The 25273-nt window shown below is 44.1% G+C and overlaps 1 protein-coding gene across 1 annotated transcript in view; it reads right to left on the bottom strand.

The window, feature by feature from the left end:
• Window positions 1–25273, bottom strand: part of TAOK1 (TAO kinase 1) — a 3628992-nt gene that overhangs the window by 1170810 nt on the left and 2432909 nt on the right. The window contains exon 18 of the mRNA XM_044054451.1: window positions 5120–5359. Within this exon, the coding sequence (XP_043910386.1) occupies window positions 5120–5359 (240 nt within the window). The remainder of the gene's footprint in view (window positions 1–5119; window positions 5360–25273) is intronic.

Genomic DNA, 25273 nt, shown 5'->3' with positions numbered 1-25273 from the left:
CAGACTGTGTTGAATCTAAACATCCTCAGCCAAATCAACTAGACAGTCCACAGGAGGGACCACCCAAGAAGCAGAGGTGCCTTTGTGGTAAGCCTCAAGAGACCTTCACATCCTGTTGGTCATTTTCTCATGTCTCACTAATTCAAGGATGTCACTGAAGTTGGTCTTGAGGAAGTGGCTGTAAGGAATGTTCTCAACCAGTGTCCAAAATAACAGACTCTGTTAGAGTGTCCGTGTGCCTCCTCTTCAGCCTCTTTCTTGATATATTGAAAGCAGACCGATCTCTTTCTTCAGAGGACACCAACTGCTGCTTGACTGGATGAGGCTACTACCCTGATGGGGAGGAGACAACGATGAATGAGTGCCTTGGGCTGGAAGATGTCGTAAATCGGTAGCAGCTCTTGAAGGAGAGTAATCCTCCCAATAACCTCAAATGCCAATCCACACCTGGCAAATTTGAGGAACCCCACCAGCTGCCTGCATCAAACTCCCAGTTGTAGTAGTGGAAGGCTGATGAAGCATCCTGACACCTACAGAGTGAAAGCCTTGAGGAGGGCAACAGTGTTGAAATCTTCAACACTGAAGCCCTGATACCCTAAATGGAATCACAGAGGACAGGATAATCGAAAACCTTGCTTTGAGCCACTGATCCCAAGACCTGTGCAACTCTGAGGGTCCTGGAGTAGTGTGTGTGTCAGATCCAATATTCTGAGGGTCAAGCTGGAAGGTCCAGTTGGCTGAGCATACAAAATTCAGGTAAAAGCACCTCTGAAGCCACTGGTACTGAGGGACTGATTGAGGAAAAAGCTAAAATGGGAGATGAAGGTGCTACCCATTCTGCCGAGAACACTCATTTCAAACTGCCTTTAGGCAAAGCCCTCATCATACACTCCCAAACTAGCTCAGAAGAGCGTCTAGAGGAAGAAATCAGAGGAGTCGAGACAGGATCAAAGACAATTCCCACTCAGACACCAATTGACTCCATGGCCTTTTGGGTGATCTGCCTGGTATCACAATCGGCTCCAAGGAGACAGTCCAGGAAGTAGTCTTTCTCAGCATCAGATCGTGCCAACTGACCTGGATCTGGCCAAGTAGCCTTAAGAGCAGACAACAGAACTTATTTTCCTAAGCGCGTTGTCATTTTCAATTTCTCTTTCTATCTTTTTGGGGTTTATCAGTCTCAGGGTCTGAGACAGTAAACCCTTATTAATTGTTTTTGCAAAACAATAAAGCCCTAAGACCAAAGGCTTGGTGGATAGAAGTGTCTTCGAAAGGTGTTCTACCTCCATGTACAACTTGGTATGCAGAACAGAGGAATTTATGCCCATTTAAAACTTGCAAAAATTCTGGTCTTTCCTTCTCCAAAGCAGAACTCCCACCACCACCACCACCACCACACACACAGACACACACACACACACACAGACACACAAACACACACACACACACACACACACACACACACACACACACACACAATGTAAACTATAAAGTAATTGTCAAAAACAGAAAACGTAGGCTAATAAATAAAATAAGGCTTTAAACTATTTTAACAGTATTAGTAATGCAAACAATAACAAAGTGAAAAAAACATGCTTGGCCAAAGGCCAAGCTAATGCTAGACAAAAAAGCACTGCAAGACAGTAAATGAAACTAAAGAAAAAAACACCAAAAATTAAACATATTAAAGATAGATTTATCTACATATATGAATAGCTCTCAGCAGCAACTATGAAAAAATTAGAGGTGGAACATTTAGCTTGTGATACATGCATAAAATCGCTATACTGGCAAATAAGTTCTCAGGTATCTTCATCCACAGATGCATTCTGGGAAGTTAAAATAACAGAGCTCGAGTCTGCAGCACTAATTTTGCCGGCTCAGATCTGACAAGCAGCCTGAAGACACATCAGCCAGATCAGGAACAGATCAGGAGTGAATACGATTCAAAGTTATACACTTACTGTAAAGGATCATTTTCGTCCCTGTCTGTCCGACATGACTATTAGGTATGAAACCATTTACTGGATCTGATCAGGGGATGTGGTAGAGCTCTCATCCTCCAGCTCCTTTAACTTCTTCCCTCCTATAATGCTCGGTTACCCTCCTAACTTCAGATTGAGTTTGCTAACTAGAAGGCTTACAAAAACTGCATATTTGCATAAACATTTGCAAAACAAGAGATAATAGACAGCACTGGGATCTAACTCCTACTACTAAACTGAGAAAAGGCAACAATTTGGGTGAGGGATGGAAGAAGGGATGTTGTATTCAATGGACTAGAACGAAAAGGATCCATTGTTATAAGTACATAACTTCAGTATCCTGTTTGTTTATTCACCCAATGAAACTAGAAAAGAATCCAAAGCTACCTTCTGGGGTGACATCATGACAGGACACCTTTCAGAAAAAGCTCTGCAGGAAGCCCTGGATCTAGACATCACATCTAATTTATAATACTTAATAAAGGTATGTAATGTAGACCATTTGCTGCAGCACAAATTTTCTTCACTTAAGAATTTCTGAGGAAGGCCATGGAGATTGCCACAGATCTAGTGGCGTGTGGTACAGTGCATAGTCCTCTTACTGACTAAGCAAACAAAGATAAAGCAATTGGACAATCATCTGGATAATGTCTGCAATCTTTCCCCTATCTTGTTTTGGGCAAAGGAAATTAACAACTGGGAATACTTGCTTTAGCTCCTGGTTCTGTGAAGACAAACATTACAGTTATGCAAGAACTTACCATAACATTAGATATCCTACTGATCACTGTTTCATAGGTTCACAGGTAGGTACACTAGGCTATCTGCCCGAAGGCATTTATAAGCCTAGCCAGAATGTGTTCTTTGCCACCCCTTAGATTAGTTCCCTGTGCCTCTGTCCAGCAGAGCCACTGAAGTGATCCCTGGGTAACCTTTCTGTTTCCCATCCACTTGTCAAGGTTTCTCTTGAAGAGTGTTAGTGAGAGCTCTGCCTAATGTAGATTGGAATCTTGTTCCAAAGCATGGGAAGTCTCTGGGACAGGAATCTATCCCTCCAACCGTCCTATTTATTGTTGTGGTGAGGTTTAGATCCCTAGAGTGTGTGGCTCGAGGATAAGGTTTTCTTTAGGTGGAGCATTTTCATCAATTCTGGGTTGGACATGGACTTGTATGTCAGGCAGAGATCACCTGAGTAGGTGGTATGCAACAGAGTAGAGCTGGAGTTTATCCAGTCGAGCTGCATAGGGCATCTATTTGAGGCCAATGATCCTCTTGGCGAGGTACTTCTGTGGTCTTTCCAGCTGTTGCAGGTGTCTTGTAAAGTACATCCCAAATGGGCGTTGTACTCTGAGATGGGTCTGATGAGTGATGAGTAGAGGGGCTCAATGACCTCTTTTGATCTGTATGCAAACCCTTTTGTGATTAGGTGGGCCACATAGAAGGATTTTCTAACCACTTTGGCAATGTGATTATCAAAGAAGAGATTACTATCTACTTGGGTCCCCAGATCCCTTATTACGACTTCCGTATTTAGGGGACTACCACCTATGTGGTAGTTTGTGAGAACTTTGTTTTTTCCAAAGGGGATAATTAAGCATTTTTTGGCATTTAGTTTGAGGCCATGATTTTGACACCAGGTATCCTTCTCAATGAGACCCTTTTGGAGGATGTCTGTGTCAGCCGGAGAGTCAATTACAGCCCCTAGTTTGCAGTCGCCTGCGAACTTGGTCAGCCATAGTCGTCCTGTGCTTGCCTGTACCTCTGAGAATTATATGCCAAACAGGAAGGGTCCTAGGACTGAGCCCTAGGGTACACCACTTGTAACCGGTTTAGAGTCAGACCTAGCTCCCGCAACTCTCACCATGTGGGTTCTATCCGTGAGCTCGTTGACAATCCATCTTGTGACATATGGGTTTATGTTCAGGCTGGTGAGCTAGTCTATAATACCAAAATGGGGAATAGTGTTGAAGGCCTTTGCGAGGTCTAGGTATGCTGTGTGTACCCACCTTTCCCTCGTCTATAGCCTTGGTAACTGTCTCAAAGAAGTCCACCAGGTTTAGGAGGCATGATCTGCCCTTAAAGCTGAACTGGGTAGGGTCCAGTGTTTGGAGGTTCCCAATGTCTCTGTTAATGAGTTCCATGATGATGTGCTCCATAGCCTTGTAGACCAAGCTAGTCAGGCTTATAGGGCGATAGTTCCCAGGGTCTGTTGTGGCTCTACCTTTGTGGAGCAGAATAACCGTTGCTGCGTGCCACTCTATGGGTATGTAGCCTGTGGAGAGGCTGAGTTTGAACAGTGTGGTTAGGTGAGGGATTAGTTTGGCTTTGAGCTCATGTAGGATGCAGCCTGGGACACCATCCGGTCCCATTGATGCTGAGTTTTTGGCTTTGGAGAGGGCTGTTTTAACCAGAATGTCTGTGATTTCAGGGGCTCTACATGCTTCTGGTATGGTTATGGGCCATTTTAGGGGTGAGAGGGGGGGTGAAGTTTGCATTGAACCTGTCTTCCAGGATGTTGGTGATATCAGTCAGTTCAGTGTATTTTGTGCCATTCTGCACTAACTCCGAGCAGATCTGAGCATTGCCACTTAGATTCTTGACATAGCTAAAGAATGCCTTGTGGTTATCTTGGAGTCCTTGGCAATTTTTCTTTCGAAGCTCGCTTTGGATGATATTATGAGGGATCGCAGTTTCTTGCTGATACTGATCAGGGATGTCTTCGCTTCTTGGGATTTTACTCTCTTTCTGTACTACTTTCCCTCCTTCCACTGTAGAGTTTGTTTACGGCAGGGGTCCACCAGACTGGTTTCCTTTTCTTGGAGGAGTGAGTCTTGGTTTGGCTTGGGATAGCATGATCCATGCATTCTTGTAGGTGCCCGTATAATGAATTAGTAAAGGATTTTGCAGCTTGGACAGCGTTATCCTTTAGCATGGGGCTTTGAAACTTTCCACCTTGGTCTTCAGTAACGTGAAGTTTGCTTATATATATATATATATATATATATATATATATATATATACATATATATATATATATATATATATATATATATATACATATATACACGCATGCATACATACACACACACTTTTTTATTTTACATGTAATTAAAAGTCTAAACTTGCAAAAGTACCTTGAGACTCTTGGGTTGCTGCCGAACCTCCATGACATGTTTGCGCCTTAACTCCCGTTCCCGACGCTTGTTATACTCCATCTGGTTGGTCAGCTCAGTTTGATGCTGAAGGCGAATAAGTTCACAGCGCATTTTCTGAATGGTGTCAAGATGACGAAACTCCAGCTCTTGCATGGATTCATGCTGACGAAGTAGCATGGCATGCTCAAGGTCTTTCTGTGTTTGCCTCTTGTTCAGTTCCTAAAACAAAAATAATGATACAATGAAAACTAGTACAGGTCTTACTACAAGCTTATTCTGTGCTATAAAACAACCTTGGCACAACATCTAAAAGCTCCAAATAATTAAAGATAAGAAGAGCTCTACAACAGCTTGTGAGAAGTCACGGATCAAGAATAAAAAACAAAAATTCAAGATTGCGGTTAACTGCTACCTTAATGGCTGAAAATCTTGAACCGGAGTCAAACAAGCATGAAAAAAGAAATCCCCTAGCCCTGTGGTCTCCACCCTTTTTTGCACCAAGGACCGGTATCAATGCAAAACAATTATCCACGGACTGGCCATCTTGTGGCGCGCATAATGAAGTATTTATTTGTTTGACATTTGTTTAATGAGGAGGCCAAACCCAGGGAGAAAAGCTCCAAGGAACAATAAAAAGACAGCTGGCAATAATTACTAAAAAAAAAAAAAATAAAATAAAGTGTACAATCTACTTAACAGCATAACATTGATCTACTACAGTTGAGAGATAAGTAAACCTAATAGCAACCTTACTGATTTTGTTTATAACAGCAATATTTAACTTATGTCCCTATTTGGATCTGTCCAGCATACCTCTCAATGGTACAGATTTTCACAGAATGTCCAGATTTTTGCCTCATATTTTTAGTCTTTTTCTCATAAAATTGTCGTTTTCTGGCAAATCGCTGACAGATCATTGAGACTAAAGTCAGAAAATAATAGACAGTTGAGTTTCATACTTCATACCCTTCAGAAAATTCATGCTAATGCAAAACCTGTACTGCTATCCACTTTCAAAGTTTGTAAGAGCAGCACTTAAAAGGGTCCCTATTTTGGGCCTTTGTCCCCCCATTACTTTTGGCGTTGTCCAGATTTCTTGAGAGGTGTGTGTGTGTGTGGGTGGGTGTGTGTGTGTGTGTGACAGAGAGGGGGAGAGAGCGAGAGAAAGAGTGAAGAGTGAGTGTGATCACTGCAGCAGCAGCAATGAGGTCTGTGTACCTTTTGTCCATAACACACACACACAGTCTCTCTTGCATTCTTGCATGCATTCACTCACATACATTGCTCTCACTCTTTTCCGATCTCTCCCACACAGTCACTCCCTCATTCATACCTGCATTCACTCACACACCACTCTTACCCTCTCCCAGTCAAACACACACTCAAGTCACATCCTCATTCATACCTGCATTCATTCATTCACACATCGCTCTCACTCTCCCGATCTCACACACAGTCACATCCTCATTCATTCATTCACACATCTCTCTCACTCTCTCCCAATCTCACACATACACACACAGTGACATCCTCATTCATAACTGCATTCATTCATCCACACATCGCTCTCACTCTCCCGATCTCTCACACACATATACACAGCCACTTACTCCTTCATACCTGCATTCATTCACACATCGCTCTCACTCTCCCAATCTCACACATACACACACAGCCACTTCCTCATTCATACCTGCATTCATTCACACATTTATTCACACATCCACTTATGCATTCATTCAAACACCCCTCTCACTCTTCCCATCTCAAACACACACACACAGTCACTTCTTCAATCATACCTGCATTCATTCACACATCACTCTCACTCTCCCGATCTCACACATATACACAAACAGCCACTTCCTCATTCATACCTGCATTCATTCACACAGACACACAGCTACTTCCTCAATCATACCTACATTCATTCACACATTGCTTTCACTCTTCTGATCTCACATACACAGTCACTTCTTCATTCCTTCCTGCATTCATTCACACATCACTCTCACTCTCCCGATCTCACACAGACAGACAGACACACAGACAGACACACAGACAGACACACAGACAGACACACAGACACAGACACAATCTCTTGCTTTCATGCACGCATTCTCTCACACACATTCACTTAACTTACCTGATGGCCCAGTTCCAAGTGCTCCACGGACCAGTACTGGTCCGCGGCCCGGTGGTTGGGAAATGCTGCCCTAGCCCAAAAACGGACACCCTTCCATTTCTTGCTGCAAAGTTAGCTTGTAGATTCTTTCTGTGATGTGGACAGAAAGCGGAAGCCACTTTCTGACAAAGAAGGGTCAGTGGTCATAACAACAACTACAGAAAAAAAGTTATGTACTCACCATAACGTTCCATCTATGTTATCAATCTTCATTTATCCTTGACCTGTGGGTTTGGTTCTGAAATCGGAACTGACTCTGCTGTAATACAGCCCGCGAGGACCAAAAACTCTCAAGCTTTTCTCCCACAACACTCCTCTCCAATTGACCTCATATCGAGTTTGCTGTCAGCCAGGAAAAATATGCATCATGAAAGAAATTTTGTGGAGACCATATCTGGGAAGGAATGGTTCAAGATATAATAAATAAAAATACAGCTCATTCCACCAAGCGCTTTGAAGGATGGGGGTTGGAGGGAGGGGCGTCAACGATAAATGAAGATCGACAACATAGATGGAATGTTATGGTGAGTACTTAACTTCTTTATCTGATGTTAATCTTCATTTACTCCTTGACCTGTGGGACAGAATCCCCAGCTACTTTTATCCTAGGTGGACACAGAAGAATATTCCTGAGCATAGTAGAACCAAAGGATGCTCTTCCCCTAGAGGCAAAATCCATTTGTAATTATTAGTAAAGGTATGTGGGGTAGCCCAAGTTGCTGCTCCACAAAAATGTCATCCAAGGAAGCTCTGGAATGAAAAATTACAGCAGTAGCTACCGCTCTGGTAGTGTCTGCTTTAACAGATCCAAGTAATTTAACATTCTTTTTGGTGTATGCAATCTTTCACCTGTTTAGAAAGCATAAGTTTGGACACCAGTCTATCTAGTCTAGCACTAGAAAAAGCAATAAATAATTGATCAGATTTTCTGATAGATTTTGTTCTATGAAGGTAGAAATGCAATTGTCTGTGGGGGTCTATTAAGTGCAAAGAATATTTGCCTTTATTTGAAAATTTTGGAAAGAAAACTGGCAAATTTATGGGCCGATTAATATTGGTCTCCGAGACAACCTTTGGTAGAAAGGATGGATTAGTCCTTAAAGAAACTCTATCCAGGTGAAAGGTCAAATATAGTGATTTACACGATAGTGCCTGAATCTCTGAAACTCTTCTAGCAGAGGTAATAGCTATTAGTAAAGCTGTTTTCCAAGACAAGAATTTTAGTTCACAAGTGGCTGCAGGCTTCAAAAGGAGGGTATATCAAAAGTCTGAAGTACAAAGTTAAGATCAGAACGAACATACGGTTCTTTATAAGGAGGCCTCAGCACCAAGGTTCCTTTCAAAAAGGCCTTGCAAAGTTTATGAGATATTAACGAGCCTTCCTCTAAACCACTGTGAAAAATCCGAAATGGCTGAAAGTTGAATCCTGATGGCAGAAACACCATCTTCAAACAACAATGTTAAAAACTCAAACTTTTGTAACATAGGTTCATAGGTTTATACTAGGCTATCTGCCCTAAGGCATTTATAAGCCAAGCCCACATTTTTGTGGCTTACGCCACCCCTTATATGAAAAAATACTGTGCCCATTAGTTTGTTGTGCCGCTGTCCAGCAGTGACACAGAGATGATTCCCAGGGTAAACCTACGATCTCCCATCCACAGGTCAAGATTTCTCTTGAACACAGCCAGTGAGGTGCTCTGCCTCACATGGACCGGGATTTTATTCCACAGCATAGGGAGTCTCTGAGTGATAAATCTATCCCTCCAGCACGTCCTATTTATATCCGTGCTAAGGTTTAAGTCGCTTGCTCTAGTGGTTTTGGTGGATTTGGATTTTTTGAGGTGGAGCATGTCCATTAATTCCGGGTTGGACATGGCCTTGTATGTCAGGCACATGTCACCTCTGAGCAGACGGTATGCGACTGAAGAGCTGGAGTTTCTTCAATCTGGCAGCATATGACAGATTTTGGAGTCCCTTTATATTTTTGGTGAGGAACTTTTGGGGTCTCTCCAACTGCTGCAGATGTCGGGTGAGATACAACCCGAATGGGGCATTGTACTCGATCATTGGTCTGATAAGTGAAGAGTACAGGGGAACAATGACCTCACTAGATCTGGATGTGAATCCCTTCATGATCAGGTGGGCAATGTAGAAGGTCTTTCTAACCACTTTAGCAACGTGAGTGTCAAAAGAAAGGCCACTGTCAACCTGGGTCCCCAGGTCCCTGATAACCTCTTCTGTGCTTAGTGGATTGCCACCTATATGGTAGCTTGGGGTTACCTTGTTTTTCCCGAAGGGTATGACTATACATTTTTTGGCGTTTAACTTCAGGCCATGGCTCTGGCACCAGCTATCTGTTTCCGTGAGTCCCTTCTGAAGGATATCCGTGTCCGATGCACTTTCCACTATGGCACCCAGTTTGCAGTCGTCTGCAAACTTTGTCAGCCAAAGTCCTTCCATGTTGGCCTGTACTTCTGAGAAGTAGATGCTGAACAATAGGGGGCCAAGGACCGAGCCCTGTGGGACACCACTTGTGACCGGCTTGGAGTCTGACATAGCGCCAGCAACTCTAACCCTGTGGGTTCTGTCCTTAAGCCAGTTTGCAACCCATCTTGCGACATATGGGTTTACATTTAAGCTGGTAAGTTTTTCTACAATACCCGAGTGGGGTATTGTGTCGAAAGCCTTTGCAAGGTCAAGGTAGGCTGTATGGACTGCCTTTCCCTCATCAATGGCCTTGGTGACTGTTTCGAAGAAGTCGACCAAGTTCAAAAGGCATGATCTTCCCTTGACGAAGCCAAACTGGGTCGGGTCCAATGTCTGCAAGTCCCCTATATCTTTGTTTATGATGTTTATACATGGGGCTGAAAAAGTATCAGTGTCATTAATATGCGCCCAGAATGAGAATTTCTTCCATTTACTACAATAAAGTTCTCTAGTGGAGGGTTTATGCGAAGCCAAAATAATCTTATGGACTGGAGATGACAATTTTATGCCTGGCAATCACTGTGGAGAAGCCATGCTGAGCTTTAGGTTCTGAAGATTTGGGTAAACTAATCCCTCTGGATGGGATAGGAGATCTCAAGCTGGGTCCAGAGTTCATGGTTGCTGAACCAGATGAGGCCAGAGGAAGGGGAATTAAATCCGTCAAAGCCAGAATGGGGCAATGAGGATTACCTTGCTCTTCAACCTGGTTGCTTTCTTCAGAAATTGAGGGATTAATGGTATCGGGGGGAAAAGGGAAAAAGCTTATAGAAGTGCCGAGGGCCAATTGTGAAGGACAGCATCTCCCGAGACTCCCCTGGAGGGGGGACCAGAGCCAAGTAGCTGCTGCACTTGCTCTTTTGGGGCAATGCAAAGAGGTTGCAGCAAGACTGGCCCCAGTGGCAAAAATCATCTGTGCCACCTTCAGGTTGAGTAAACACTAGTGAGGCATGAGGATGCATCTGCTCAGATTGTCCACTATCACACTGGAAGTGCCCGGGATGTCGCTGCTATTAGAAAGCGGTTGGAAGTGATCGCTCACTCCCAAACTCTAAGCACTTCTAGACAAAGGGGATAAAACTTGGTCCCCCTTGTTTGTTGATGCACCAGACTGACATGTCTGCCTGAATCGCAATTGTCCCTGGAGGAAGGACAGCTTGAAAGGTCTGAAACGCCAACATCACTGCCCTCATCTCTAGGACACTGACATGTTGGCCTCTGTAACTGACCATGTGCCTTGGACTGTCTTGCTCAGATACTGCCCTACCCACCTGATCTGGGCGGTGTCCATGGTCCATATGGCCTGGGGCTGGGATTGTATAAAAGGCCATCCCGTTAAAATATCTGGAGAGTGAACCCACCAGAGGAGATTCCTTTTGCAACAGTTGGTCACTAAAATGTGATGTGACATCGGTTGCTGAAGAATGGACCACTGGGATGCAAGAAGACATTGTAGGATCCTCATCTGGAATCTTGCTAAAGGTACCAAGGTAATGGTCACTGCCATATAACCCAGAGTCTGAAACACCAGATGTGCAACTACTGTTTTGCTGCTGCTGATTCTCCTGACTTGATATTTGATCTTTTCTAAATGGGGAATAGGAAGAGAAGCTATGCAAGTGTTTGTATTCAGATCTGCCCCTACACATTCCAGATTCTGTGTGGGAATCAGATGAGATTTCTTGCAGTTTATTGTGACTTCAAGTTTGGCACAAGTCTGAAGGATATAATCTCTTGACATTTCTAAGAGATGCCTGGTGGGAGTGGTCATGAGCTAGTCATCTAAATAAGGAAATGCTCAGTGTCTGTGTAGTCTCAAGTGATATACTACTGCCATGCATTTGGTGAACACCCTGGGGATGTGGTGAGGCCAAAGGGCAGGGCTCTGAATTGATAGTGACTGGCTCCCAGCCAGAAGTGGAGAAATTTCCTGCAGCACTTGTCCATCTTGATTTGGTAATACACGTCTTGGAGATCTACCGAGTACATCCACTCATCCTTTCCTAAAAAGAGAAGGATGGACTGAACTGTGACCATCCAGAATTTTGTTTATCAAATAGATTTGTTCAAAACACTAATATCCAAGATCTGTCTCGAGTCCCCTGTCTACTTTGTCACTAAAAAGAATCTTGAGTATATTCCAGATTCTTTGTGGTCTGGGGGGATGGGTTGGATGACTCTTTTAATAGCAGTTTCTTGATTTTTTTTGAACTGCTGGTTCCCTTTGACTGGATGGAACATTGGGGATCCTTTCACATTTTTTAAGAAGGGAGTGGAACAAAATGGTGTATCCTCTGGAATAATCCATTGCACCCAAACACCTGAAGTTACTTTCAGCCAGGCTTGTTGGCGTAAGGATAAGCGTTCCCCTAATGCTTCCAGAAGTAAGCAATCTGGCCTCCTTTCAGGATCTCTGGTAGGGTTTGGCCAAGAAAGAATCTCTGGAAACCTGATTCTGTGGGCCACGTCTGCTGCATGGATGGCGTCTTCCATTGAAACTCCCCCTCTGCCCCAGAGAGAGGAACTACGTGTGTCTTGGAAAGGCCCTTGAGATTTTAGGAATCACATTTTTCCACTCCTCTGGTTCCTAGAGGACGACGATTGATGGGGTGGAAAAGTGTACGCCCACTGCAGAGAGGGTCTTCCCATCTTTCTCACAGCTGGACAAGGCATCTTGAACTTCTGGGCCAAAAAGAGAAGATCCATCAAAGGGTGCACAGACGAACGAAGACTTGAATGGCTCAAAAAATTCACATAAGCACATCCAGGCTTGTCTCCTTATGGCTATGCTGGAACTCGCTGCTCTAGTCATCCCTTCGGCTGTATGTGCTATGAGCCTCATGGGCAAGCTGGATATGGACTTGAGGGTAGCCAACTGAGAAGCTACCTTTTCGTGAACTTCATCAGATGTGGCTCCTACAACAGTATTTGATAACTCCTTAATCAAATTCCTTTGGAGCCTAGTGAAATGTGCCATAAAGCTCAATGACCGCAGAACAAAGGTTGAAGAAGCGTATACCAGTTTCCTGAACCTATCCATCACCCAAGACTCTTGACTGGGAGGATTGATAGTAGAACTCTCCTCAGACAGTTCTTTCTTGGTGGCTGCCGCAACCACCATGGCATCTACTGCTAACCCTTTAGCCCAAAACTGAAAATCTTCGGGAGCTGAGATAATTTTGTCTGGCCTGGCCTCTTAGAGATTGGCACTGTGGAATCAGGAGACTTCAACCCCCACTGTGCAATCAGTTTGATGAGATCATCAGCTGGTGGAGTCACCCAAGAAGTAGATGGGCAAGAGCTGAAAGCTTACAGGTATACTGACTCCTCGGGGGGAAGGATGTTGGGACTTCCAGTCACCCCTCTAAGGATCTGTAGGATGTCTCCAAAGGAGACATCTTCAGGGGGTGACCTAGGGGAACCCTCCCCTTCATCACAGTCAGGATCTTCAGTGACGGAGTCTTCTGGGGAATCCAAGTGCTTCCTCTTGCACTTTCTCTTGTGAGGAACTTCTTCAGTGGGAAAATCTGAAGAAGGGTCAGAACAGGATAAAACCTGGACAGGTGTATCTTGCAGTTTCAGCGTTCGCTTTCCCAATGCAGAGGCTGGATAAGAATCAGAACAAGGGAAAGAATCCGGGATCAACTCAGATTGGGGAGTGGACTGGGCGCCCACCAAGGACAAAGCCCTCTCCATTGCTTGGAAGGCAGGTCCCTATGAAGAGGAAAGGGAGCCCAGAAAGTACAGTTTTGTACCTACCATAAATGTAGATGTTCGAAGATCCACATTGCTGCAGTCCTTACTTATGGGTAGTCCGCTGTCCTTGGTCGGCCCGAATACCAAAGTATTAGGCTGACGTCGGTCATGGGCGCCTAGATCTGACATCAGAGTGTCAGGGTATAAAGGCGCATGACCGACGTCATATCCTCAGTCTTTTCTTGCCCCAGATGTCAGAAGGCCAAAACCAGAAAGGCCACAGCCAAAAACAGAATACCTCCCAAACACATGCCCAGCAACAACCATCACCTAAAGCATAGCACCATGTCAAACTACAGTGGGGAAGGAGGGAGGGTAAATTGGACTGCAGCAATGTGGATCTTCGAACATCTACATTTATGGTAGGTACAAAACTGTACTATGTTCTTCATCTCACATTGCTGCAGTCCTTACTTATGGGTAGAATCCCAAAGCAACGGGAAAGGGAGGATGGCAAAATCATAAAGCATTAGGGGCCGCTAAAATGCCCTGTAAAATTGCAGTGGCAAAGCCAGCCCTAGACTTAGAATAAAGAGGAAGGTGGTAATGTTTAGAAAAAGTATGCACAGAACTCCAAGTAGCTGCCTCCAAAATGTCTTTTGTAGCTACCCCCCTTAGAAAGGCCGTATAAGTAGCAGTAGCCCTAGTGGAATGAGGCCTGATTCCCGCAGGAATCTCCTTACCATGATGGGAATAACAGAAAGAAATACAAAACCCAATCCATTTAGAAATAGTTTGTTTTGAAACAGGTTTACCCTGTGAACCCAAAGCAAAAGAAACAAACAACTGCTGAGACTGTCTGAACTCCATGGTTCTGCTCAAATAATAACGCAACTGCCTGTGAATATCCAAAGTATGCAAAATTTTCTCCCCTTTATTTTGGGGATTTGCATAAAAAGTAGGCAAGTGAATAGTTTGATTTAAGGTCACACTAGAAACCACTTTAGGCATAAAGGAAGGATTAGTACGCAAAGATACCCTATCCTTATGAAAAATCAGGAAAGGCTCCACTGCCATGAGGGCCTGTAATTCAGACACCCTTCTTGCAGAGGTAATGGCCAACAAAAAAGCAGTTTTCCATGACAAATACTTTAACTCGGCAGTAGCTGCAGGCTCAAAAGGTTGTAGAGTAAGTTTTTCCAACACATAATTGAGATCCCAAGCAGGAGTAGGAGCTCTACGTGAGGGTCTTATATTCTTTGCCCCTCTAAGAAATTGCTTAAACCAAGGATGAGAGAATAAAGGAGGGTCACAATCATAGTGAGCAGAAATGGCTGCAGCATGGATCTTTATCGAGGAGAAAGACAAACCCTTGTCCAATAACTCAGTAAGATATTGAAGAGCAACACTTAAATCAGGTCTGGAGACATCAAAGTCCTTTCCTTTGCTCCAAATAAAAAATCTCCTCCATTTATCAGCGTAAACCTTCCTGGTACTAGGCCTCCTGGCCTCCAAAATAACATTCAAAACTTGTTGTGGAAGCTGAGACCCTCCAGAGTCTAAAACAGAATATGCCAGGCTGTTAGATGCAGAGACTGAATCTTGACATTGAGGAAGTGACTGTCCTCTTGTGACAAAAGGTGCGGAATCAAAGGCAGAGGCCATGGAGGTTCTCGTACTAAACTCCTCAGTAGTGGGGGGTACCAGTGTTGTCGAGGCCAATCCGGTGCTATCAAAATCATGGTTGGCTTGTCTTGTCTGGCCTTCAAAAGTACCTTGGGAAGAAGAGGCAGAGGTGGAAAGGCATATACATGCAGATTGTTCCAACTGAATGATGGAGCGTCCACCTTCCAAGCTGTGTGATGAAACATTTTTGTGCAAAACTTTGGCAACTGGTAATTCAGTGGAGAAGCGAACAGATCTATGTCTGGAGTTCCCCATAACACTGTCAACTTTTGAAATACATGAGGATCCAATTTCCACTCGTGAGGATCCACTATTTGTCTGCTCAACACATCTGCTAAGGAGTTCTGTGCTCCTGGTAGAAACCTTGCCTGAAGATTGAGGTGTAGATTGAGAGCAGTTTCCCACAAAATCATCGCTTGCCTGCAAAGAGGGTAAGAATGGGTTCCCCTTGCTTGTTGATGTACCACATGACAGTAGTGTTGTCTGTTTGAATCAACACCTGCCCTGGGTGAAGTAAATCTTTGAAAGCCATCAATGCAAACTGGACTGCTAACATTTCCTTCAAGTTGATATGCAAATGTTGGAGTTTGACAGGCCACGTGTTTTGCACCCATTTTCCATTGAGGTGTGCTCCCAAGCCTTGTCCGAGGCATCTGTCGTTAGAATCTGACTCGCCTCTGGCCGGGTCACAGAGTCCCTTGTTTAGGTGACATTCCTGAGCCCACCACAAAAACTCCTTCTGAATGCAAGGTATTATCTGAATGACAGTGTCTAGATCTTGGCAGTGCTGTGTCCATACATTTTGAGATACCATTGAAGCTTCCTCATATGCAATTTGGCATTGGGAAGCACCAGAATACAAGATGCCATGAACCCCAAGGCTTGAAGGACTGTCCTTGCAGTCAGCCTGGACCGTAGAGACATTTGATGGAAATAAAGAGAAAGGCTTCTTTGTTTGTCCGGGGTCAAAAAGCCATCTGGGAAGCTGTATTCAGTCTCACACCCAGAAAGCACATGTCCTGAGAGGGTACTAGACTGGACTTTGTTTCGTTCACAGAATACCCTAGGCATCCTAACACTGCCATCACATACTGTAGATGATGAAGAAGTTCGTCCTTTTCTTGTGCAATAATCAGGCAATCGTCCAAATAAGGATAAATCTGTATTCCTCTTAGTCTGAAAAGGCTATCACTGGAGCCAGAACCTTTGTGAACACTCTGGGCAGTAGATAAGCCAAAGGGCAATGCAGAGAACTGATAATGTAAATTTCCAGCCCAAAACGCAGGTACCTCCTGCAACTGGGCCTGATAGGAACATGAAGGTAAGCCTCTTTGAGATCCAGAGTAACCATCCAGTGATCTTTTCCCAACAGAGGTAAAAGTTGTTGTAAAGTCAACATCTTGAACTTTGGAATGTCCAGGTAAGTGTTGAGGATAGATAAATCCAAAATTGGTCTCCACGTGTTCCCTTTCTTTGGAACTAGAAACAGGCGAGAATAAAATCCTAGGCCCACTTCTGACAGAGGAACTGGCTGTATAGCTCCTATTCGAAGAAGTAAAGAAATTTGTCTGTGAGCCTCTATCCTTTGCCGAGGAGGGACGTCTGGCATGCCTTTGAAAGGAGGCATGGTATGGAAATAGAACTTGTAACCTCGGTTTATAATGTCCAACACCCATTTGTCCTGGGTGACTAAATGCCAATTTTGCTTGAAAAGAGCCAACTTTCCTCCCAAAGGAGCTGCCAGGCAAGAAGAATCTGGCAGCTGAAAATGCAGGTCATTGGGCCTGTTTACGAAAGGACTGGCCCCTGCCCTCACCAGTAGATTGAGCAGGCGAACTCCATTGTCTCGGCCTGAAGGTACTCTGAGCTCTGCCCCTACCACGCCTAGATCTACCCCTAGACTGAGAATCAGAAGAAGGGTACGTCCACCCCTTAGTAGGCCAATTTCTACTAAACTTTGGAGGTTGTACCTGCAAAAAATCTTTAACAGTCTGCATAGACTTAGCCTTGTCTTCCATTTTCTTTAAAACTGACTCCACAGGAGGACCAAACAAAACTTCAGACTGTAAAGGGGCATCCAGAATTCTAGACTTAACATGTTCAGACAAATTCTGATCCTTAAGCCAGGCGTGCCTACGAATAACTGAACCAGTGGCAGCCACCCTAGAAGAAGCCTGTAAAGCATCAAAACCACATTGCAAAGAGTGCTTACCCACCTGTACAGAAACATGCACTAAATCCTGCAATTCTTTACACTCTATGCCCTCTGCCAAAGCATCCACTTTAGATCTTAGCTGAGAAAGGAGGAAATTCTGATACTTCAACATATGAAACTGGCAGTTCAAAGCTCTCATTGCTGAAGTAGAAGAGGTATACACCTTCTTACCCCATCTATCCAAAGCTCTAGCTTCCTTATCCAGAGGAACCGGATTCTTAACAACAGAGGCTCTAACACCCTTAGGCCCCTGACTAATAGTTTCTGGGTCCCCTAGGACTCTTGTACAGATATTTATGAGCCTCAGGCACCCTGTAATACCTGTCCGGTTTAACTGGGGCAGGAGGCACAGAATCTGGATTAAGGGAAGCTTCCGAGAAAACATCTGAAACAACATCCAAAACCGGAGGTATAGCTAAGGGTCTATGCTGTGGTAAAAACAAGAACTCCCTGAGTCTCTTCCGTGAATCAGAGTAATCCTGTCCTTCCCACTTAAAATGCTCCCTCATGGAATGCAGAGTTTCTGAAAATGAAAAATCCTCTGGAGGAGAAGCAGAAGGAGTGGAATCCTCTGCATCAGAATCAGAATAAGGAGGGAAATCTTGAATATCTTCAGCAGAAGACTCTGAATCATCTGAGGCCTGCTCCAAACTTCCCAACTCTGGCTCCATCCTGGGCCTCTTGTCAGGAGGGGGCATAGAACCTCTAATTAAAGTAATCAAATCCTCTGCCATTTTAAGCATGTGCTTTTTAGGCACAGACCCTGAAGAACCAGAACTAACACCAGAGGAAGGCAAAACAGACCTGCCCTTAGAAGGAGCCTTAGAAACAGTAGCAGAAGGCCTAACCACCTTAGGCATAGAAGGGAGAATAGTAACCTGAGAGGCCCCTTCAGCCTGACCTGCCTCCTGAGAGGCCACATCTTGTAAAATCAAAGTTTCCCCCTGGGACTCAACAGAAACTTCAGCCGGATCCACTTGTTCAGCTGTAGCTTCTAAAGGTCCGGCGTCCGAAACGGACGAATCATCCTGCCTAGGCTTTAAAGATTTGTCTTTGCGCTTCTTAGTAGAAGCAGGCCGGAACATCCGACGGCATATTATAATTACACCTCTTGCCAAAGACTAACCTAGCGCAATCTAATCTCCGTTTTATAGTGCGCTTATTAAACCTAGCACAAAACCGACACCCGACTACGTCGTGCTCCGGTCCCAAACAAGGAATACAAAGCGAGTGGTAATCCCTATGCGGTATCTGTTTCCCACAAGAAATACAATTATTCACTTTTTCTGACATCCGGTAAGTAACTGAGGCAAGAAAAAACAAAAATATTCCCCAACGGGGTACTTAGCCCAACTTGGTATCGGTCTGAAACTCCGAAATCGAAAAATTTCAGAACGCCGAACGGCACTTGCAACGCTGCTTCTGCATCGGACCATGCGGCAAAAAAGACTGAGGATATGACGTCGGTCATGCGCCTTTATACCCTGACGCTCTGATGTCAGATCTAGGCGCCCATGACCGACGTCAGCCTAATACTTTGGTATTCGGGCCGACCGAGGACAGCGGACTACCCATAAGTAAGGACTGCAGCAATGTGAGATGAAGAACATCTGAGAATGACTGCCTTGGAACCAAGTTTATTCCCCATCCCAAGGAGACCACCCCGACGTTGAAGCCAGAGTGGTGCAGGGATGGCTCCAAGAAAACAGGAGTCGAAACCTGCCCCTTGGAACCTACAGCAAACCCCCCCCCCCCCCGGGAGCCCTCTAGTTCTGAGAGAACTGAAGAGCTCAGGGGAGTAGTTGGCACTGGAGAAAAGAGTCCGGCCAAGCCAAAACTGTCGGTGAGGGAGGGAGTCTCCAAAACCGCAGATGGGGTCAGAAGAGGAAGACTTGGTGGAGTCGTGGAGACAGTAGTTCCATTACTGGAGGTAGCTGGAACAGAGGACATAGATGTCAATCTGCTTGCTGCAAGAACCTGATCCACCAGCCTTAGCATGTCTAATTCAGAGAAGCTCTTGGTGGAGCGGACTGATTGGGTGGGCAGAGATTAAGGTCTCTCCAGGATGGACTTGGCAACTGTCCTGCATATGGTTCTATAGATGGGACATATTGCATCCTTGGAAAAATGTATTCAAAGTTCCTAATAAATTGGGGTTGGACCCATAGGAGTTGGTGCAGGTATAGAAGATGGAACTGAGGTTGTCTGTTCTGAAGTGCTGTCATGTTTTTCTAATGTTGGCTCCGGTTCCGAAGATGCAAGTAGACTCGGAACAGATGTTTTTGATTCCAAAGCCTTTTGTGGACCCTCCAGTTTAATTTTCTTAGTCACCACTGCCAAAGGAGATATCGGCACAGAGCGACTTCTCTTCTTATGCTTCTTGGATTTTGAAGAACAGGAAGAAGGGTCCCATTTTTGACTTGCAGCCAGATAAAGCCTCCTCAAAAGAAGAATTAAGTAATCCCTTTTATCACCATTCTATTTTTTTTTTCAACTAAGGCTCAATTACTAAAACCGTGGCATACTGAACAATCTTCTTTAAGATGTAATGAGCCTAAACAATACATACATAATAAATGACCATCAGAATTTGGAATTTTGCTGTCGCACTTCTGACATGTTTTAAAGCCAGAAGTGCCCTTTATCAGCCATATCTAACACACAAAAAAAGTGTGTAGATTAGAGCAAAGGGAGAAAAAAATTACAATAAAGTGCTACCAGCAATAATTAGGCCCAGAATACCCAAGGGTACAAGAAAAATGCATAAACCAAAAAAAGAAAGGAAAGGTGAAAGATAGTGCTACCAATGATACGATGGTAGACAGAGTACGAGTGGTAAATATAAATAAATACAAGAAATTTTTTTTTTTTTTAGCAGAAGATAAGAAAGGAAGGAAATCTACCAACTATGGTAGTGAAGGCTTCACCAAAGTGAAAAGAGGACGGAAAGGAGCTGAAAGGAAAAGGTAAGTATAATAGGGAAATTATAAACTAAGGTAAAAGGAATAAATTAATAGAAGGGTAAATGACTATAAGATTTTAAAATATAACTACTTAGCTCAAGAGATTTGGCAACGCATCTGACACTGGAAGTGGAAAATACGATCTGAGGTAAATTAGGGAGGAGCATTGTACGTAGGGAGAAAAGGTCGAGAGTTTTTAGTCCTCACGGGCTGTAGTACGGCCAAGTCAGTTTTGGAACTGGACCCACAGGTCAAGGAATAAATGAAGATTGACAATATCAGATCAGGAAGTTAACTTGAGTCTGTACAGGTCTGGGTGAGGCAATCCGGATGGGTGAGACAGTAGACACCATCTAGGATCCTGAAGCCAGGGAGGTCCTTAATGTGAGGTCTTAACAGGGGAAACTAAACTTGTTTGGACCAGTAATAGCAGTACAGTTTACTGTGGCTTTGCATGTCATAGCTTTTTGCAGAAATTTAAGTATTATGGAAAAGGAAAATGTGTGTAAAGAAGCTGGGGGGGGGGGTCAATGCCCAACTAAAGCATCTCTCAGGGACTGTCCCTTTGAAGTGTTCAAGGTAAGCAAGGTGCTGCACTTGTTTGAAGAAGCAAACAGATTGCAACAAAAATAATCTCATCAGTCCTCTGGATTGACAGAGCACTCGTGAGGCATCACAAATGATCTGCTGAGCCTGTTGGGAAGGCAGTTGTTTCTCCTGGAAATGTGCACTGCTATTAGGAAGTGATGAGAAGGAATAACTCATTGCCAAACTCACATGGCATATCAGCATAAGGGACATGATCTGGCTCCACCCTGCTTGTTCATGTACCATATGACCTGTTGCACTGCCGATTTGGATGGCAACAGGCCCTGAAGGTAACAATTCCTGATGTTTCATCAACACAAAGATTACTCTCATCTCCAAGACACTGATTTGAAGATTGGCCTCCTATAGACTCCTTGAACCTTAGATAATCCTTCCCTGAAAGTGCTCCCCACCCCAAGAGGCAGCATCCTTGGTAACTACTGCTACCGGGATGTGCTAGCAAAGGGTCTCACCAACAGAATTAATTATGAAGTCAACCACCACTGCAGTAGAGCTCTGCAAAAATTGGTGATTTTTTACTGGAGCAGCAGGGCTTTCCCAAAGTTGAGACCACTAGATCTGATCAGGCAAAGAAGTAGTCTTATGTGACAATCAGTGAATGGAACCATGACAATGGAAGAAGCCAAAAGCCCTTGAACTCTATGGATAAACTTGACTGAAAAGTGAAATCTGCACATTCTGAACTCTGTCTATAGACATGAATATTGTGCAAATTGTGTCCATGTGGCATCCCATGACATGGATTATCTGAGTAGGAACCAGTTTTGATTTTTTTTTTAAGTTTACAGATATGCTCACAGACAGGTGAAGGTGAAGTACTCTTGTCATGCTAGCTAGGAGCCAGTCTATGTATGGAAAAACACAAATCTCTTGTAGTCAAAGATGGCTTGCGACTACTGCCATGCACTTGGACACCTAAGTGACGGTAGTGACACCGAAGGGCAGGGCTTTGAAATGAAAATGACTGGTTCTTAGAAGAAACTGCAAGAATCGCCTGAAGGGCTCTGGATATTTTGATGTGGAGTTATGCATTCTTGTGATCTACTGAGCACTTCCAATCATTTGCCTGCAGACTAAGCAAGATCATTTGTGTAGAGATCCTCCTGAAGGTTTTTTTTTTTTTTTTACATAAATATTTATATGACTGAAGTCTGGAATTGGCCCGAGTTTCTTGATTTTCTTCAGAACCAAAAAGAATCTTGAATAAAAACCTGACATTTTGGGGAGTACTGGGATCTCATGGATAGCACTTTTTTATAGAACAGAAGCCATTTCTCCTTCTATTGCTTTTTGCTGATGGGGGTGGCACATCTGCAAGTGACTAACCTCTGGATATTTCCCTCTTACCTAAGAGCCCTGTGTGGTGTCCATCCATGCCAGTGAGTTAGAGGGATAAATGACCCCCCCATGCCTCTACAGGGGAGCAGCTGAGTAGTCCTCCTTCAGGGATGGCTGTCAGAAAAAGGTCTGGGGTATTTCAGATTTCACATACCACTTCTGCCTCTAGATCTGCATCTTCTAAAAGGGCAGCCTCTGCCACAGGCACCATTTTCAAAAGTGGAGTCAAAGGGTTAATGACGAGGTCTCCAAAACCATAAGGACATGGACACCTTTTAGCTACAGTTGTATGACGTTTGTAGGGTCTCAAACTTAACTCCTACTGCAGATGTCTTCCTATCCTGCTCACATTTTTGTATTTTTCACTGATGTAGGGTCTAAACAAAGGAGACCCATTGAATGTGGCATTTGTAAAGGACACTTTGAAATTGTCTGCAAAGCTGAACAGATGAAACCAGGCATGACACCTCATCGTAATGCTTGTCCGTGACACTCGTTACACTCCATTGGTTAGGTTTGCATCAGCCACATGAACAGCTTGGTTATGTTAAAACATAGTGCCTAATACAATTTCAAATTGTGTTCTACATTCTGGGGTGGGCTCCTTCTTCAGAGCCTAATGCTTTCTCAGCTAGAATTCTAAGGAAGGGATTCATATGGGTGGCATACTTCAAGGTCCTGAGACCAAAAGTGACTGAAGTATATGCCCACTTTCCCATTCTGTTCAAAGCACTGGACTCCTCGGACAGAATCAGTATGATCTTGTCTTCTCTTTCTTGGTTGCTGCTGCTGCTGCCATGATAAGTCCACCAGGAAACCCATGGACCAAAACGGTCTGTCCTTGGGAGCCTGAGAATCTTACTGAGATTCCGTGGGACAGACTGTGTTGAATCTGGCTCGTACCATGCCTTCCTGGCAGCCAAATCAACTAGACAGTCCACAGGAGGGACCACCCAAGAAGCAGAGGTGCCTTTGTGGTAAGCCTCAAGAGAGACCTTCACATCCTGTTGGTCATTTTCTCATGTCTCACTAATTCAAGGATGTCACTGAAGTTCGTGTCTTGAGGAAGTGGCTGTAAGGAATGTTCTCAACCAGTGTCCAAAATAACAGACTCTGTTAGAGTGTCCGTGTGCCTCCTCTTACACAGCCTCTTTCTTGATATATTGAAAGCAGACCGATCTCTTTCTTCAGAGGACACCAACTGCTGCTTGACTGGATATTTTAGGCTACTACCCTGATGGGGAGGAGACAACGATGAATGAGTGCCTTAGGCTGGAGCTGATGTCGTGGAAATCCGAGTAGCAGCTCTTGAAGGAGAAGTGATAATCCTCCCAATAACCTCAAATGCCAATCCCACACCTGGCAAATTTGAGGAACCCCCACCAGCTGCCTGCATCAAACTCCCAGTTGTAGTAGTGGAAGGCACCGATGAAGGCATCCCTGACACCTACAGAGTGAAAAGCCTTGAGGAGGGCAACAGTGTTGAAATCTTCAACACTGAAGCCCTGATACCCTAAATGGAATCACAGAGGACAGGGATAATGCGAAAACCTTGCTTTGAGCCACTGATCCCAAGACCTGTGCAACTCTGAGGGTCCTGGAGTAGTGTGTGTGTCAGATCCAATATTCTGAGGGTCAAGCTGGAAGGTCCAGTTGGCTCCGAGCATACAAAATTCAGGTAAAAGCACCTCTGAAGCCACTGGTACTGAGGGACTGATTGAGGAAAAAGCTAAAATGGGAGATGAAGGTGCTACCCATTCTGCCCGAGACCACACTCATTTCAAACTGCGCCTTTAGGCAAAGCCCTCATCATACACTCCCAAACTAGCTCAGAAGAACGTCTAGAGGAAGAAATCAGAGGAGTCCGAGACAGGATCAAAGACAATTCCCACTCAGACACCAATTGACTCCATGGCCTTTTGGGTGATCTGCCTGGTATCACAATCGGCTCCAAGGAGGGAACAGTCCAGGAAGTAGTCTTTCTCAGCATCAAGATCGTGCCAACTGACCTGGATCTGGCCAAGTAGCCTTAAGAGCAGACAACAGAGAACTTATTTTCCTAAACGCGTTGTCATTTTTCAATTTCTCTTTCTATCTTTTTTGGGGTTTATCAGTCTCAGGGTCTGGAGACAGTAAACCCTTGATAATTAATTGTTTTGCAAAGCCAATAAAGCCCTAAGACCAAAGGCTTGGTGGATAGAAGTGTCTTCCGAAAGGTGTTCTACCTCCATGTACAACTTGTGGGTATGCAGAACAGAGGGGGAATTTATGCCCACATTTAAAAAACTTGCAAAAATTCTGGTCTTTCCTTCTCCAAAGCAGAACTCCCACCACCACCACCACCACCACACACACAGACACACACACACACACACACACACAGACACACAAACACACACACACACACACACACACACACACACACACACACACACACAATGTAAACTATAAAGTAATTGTCAAAAACAGAAAACGTAGGCTAATAAATAAAATAAGGCTTTAAACTATTTTAACAGTATTAGTAATGCAAACAATAACAAAGTGAAAAAAACATGCTTGGCCAAAGGCCAAGCTAATGCTAGACAAAAAAGCACTGCAAGACAGTAAATGAAACTAAAGAAAAAAACACCAAAAATTAAACATATTAAAGATAGATTTATCTACATATATGAATAGCTCTCAGCAGCAACTATGAAAAAATTAGAGGTGGAACATTTAGCTTGTGATACATGCATAAAATCGCTATACTGGCAAATAAGTTCTCAGGTATCTTCATCCACAGATGCATTCTGGGAAGTTAAAAATAACAGAGCTCGAGTCTGCAGCACTAATTTTGCCGGCTCAGATCTGACAAGCAGCCTGAAGACACATCAGCCAGATCAGGAACAGATCAGGAGTGAATACGATTCAAAGTTATACACTTACTGTAAAGGATCATTTTCGTCCCTGTCTGT

Source organism: Protopterus annectens, chromosome 13.part0 (assembly GCF_019279795.1).
Source record: "Protopterus annectens isolate FY-2018-M chromosome 13.part0, PAN1.0, whole genome shotgun sequence".
Lineage (NCBI taxonomy): Eukaryota > Metazoa > Chordata > Ceratodontiformes > Protopteridae > Protopterus > Protopterus annectens.
Note: the sequence above shows the minus strand (reverse complement) of the source record. Positions and strands in the feature narration are given on the sequence as shown.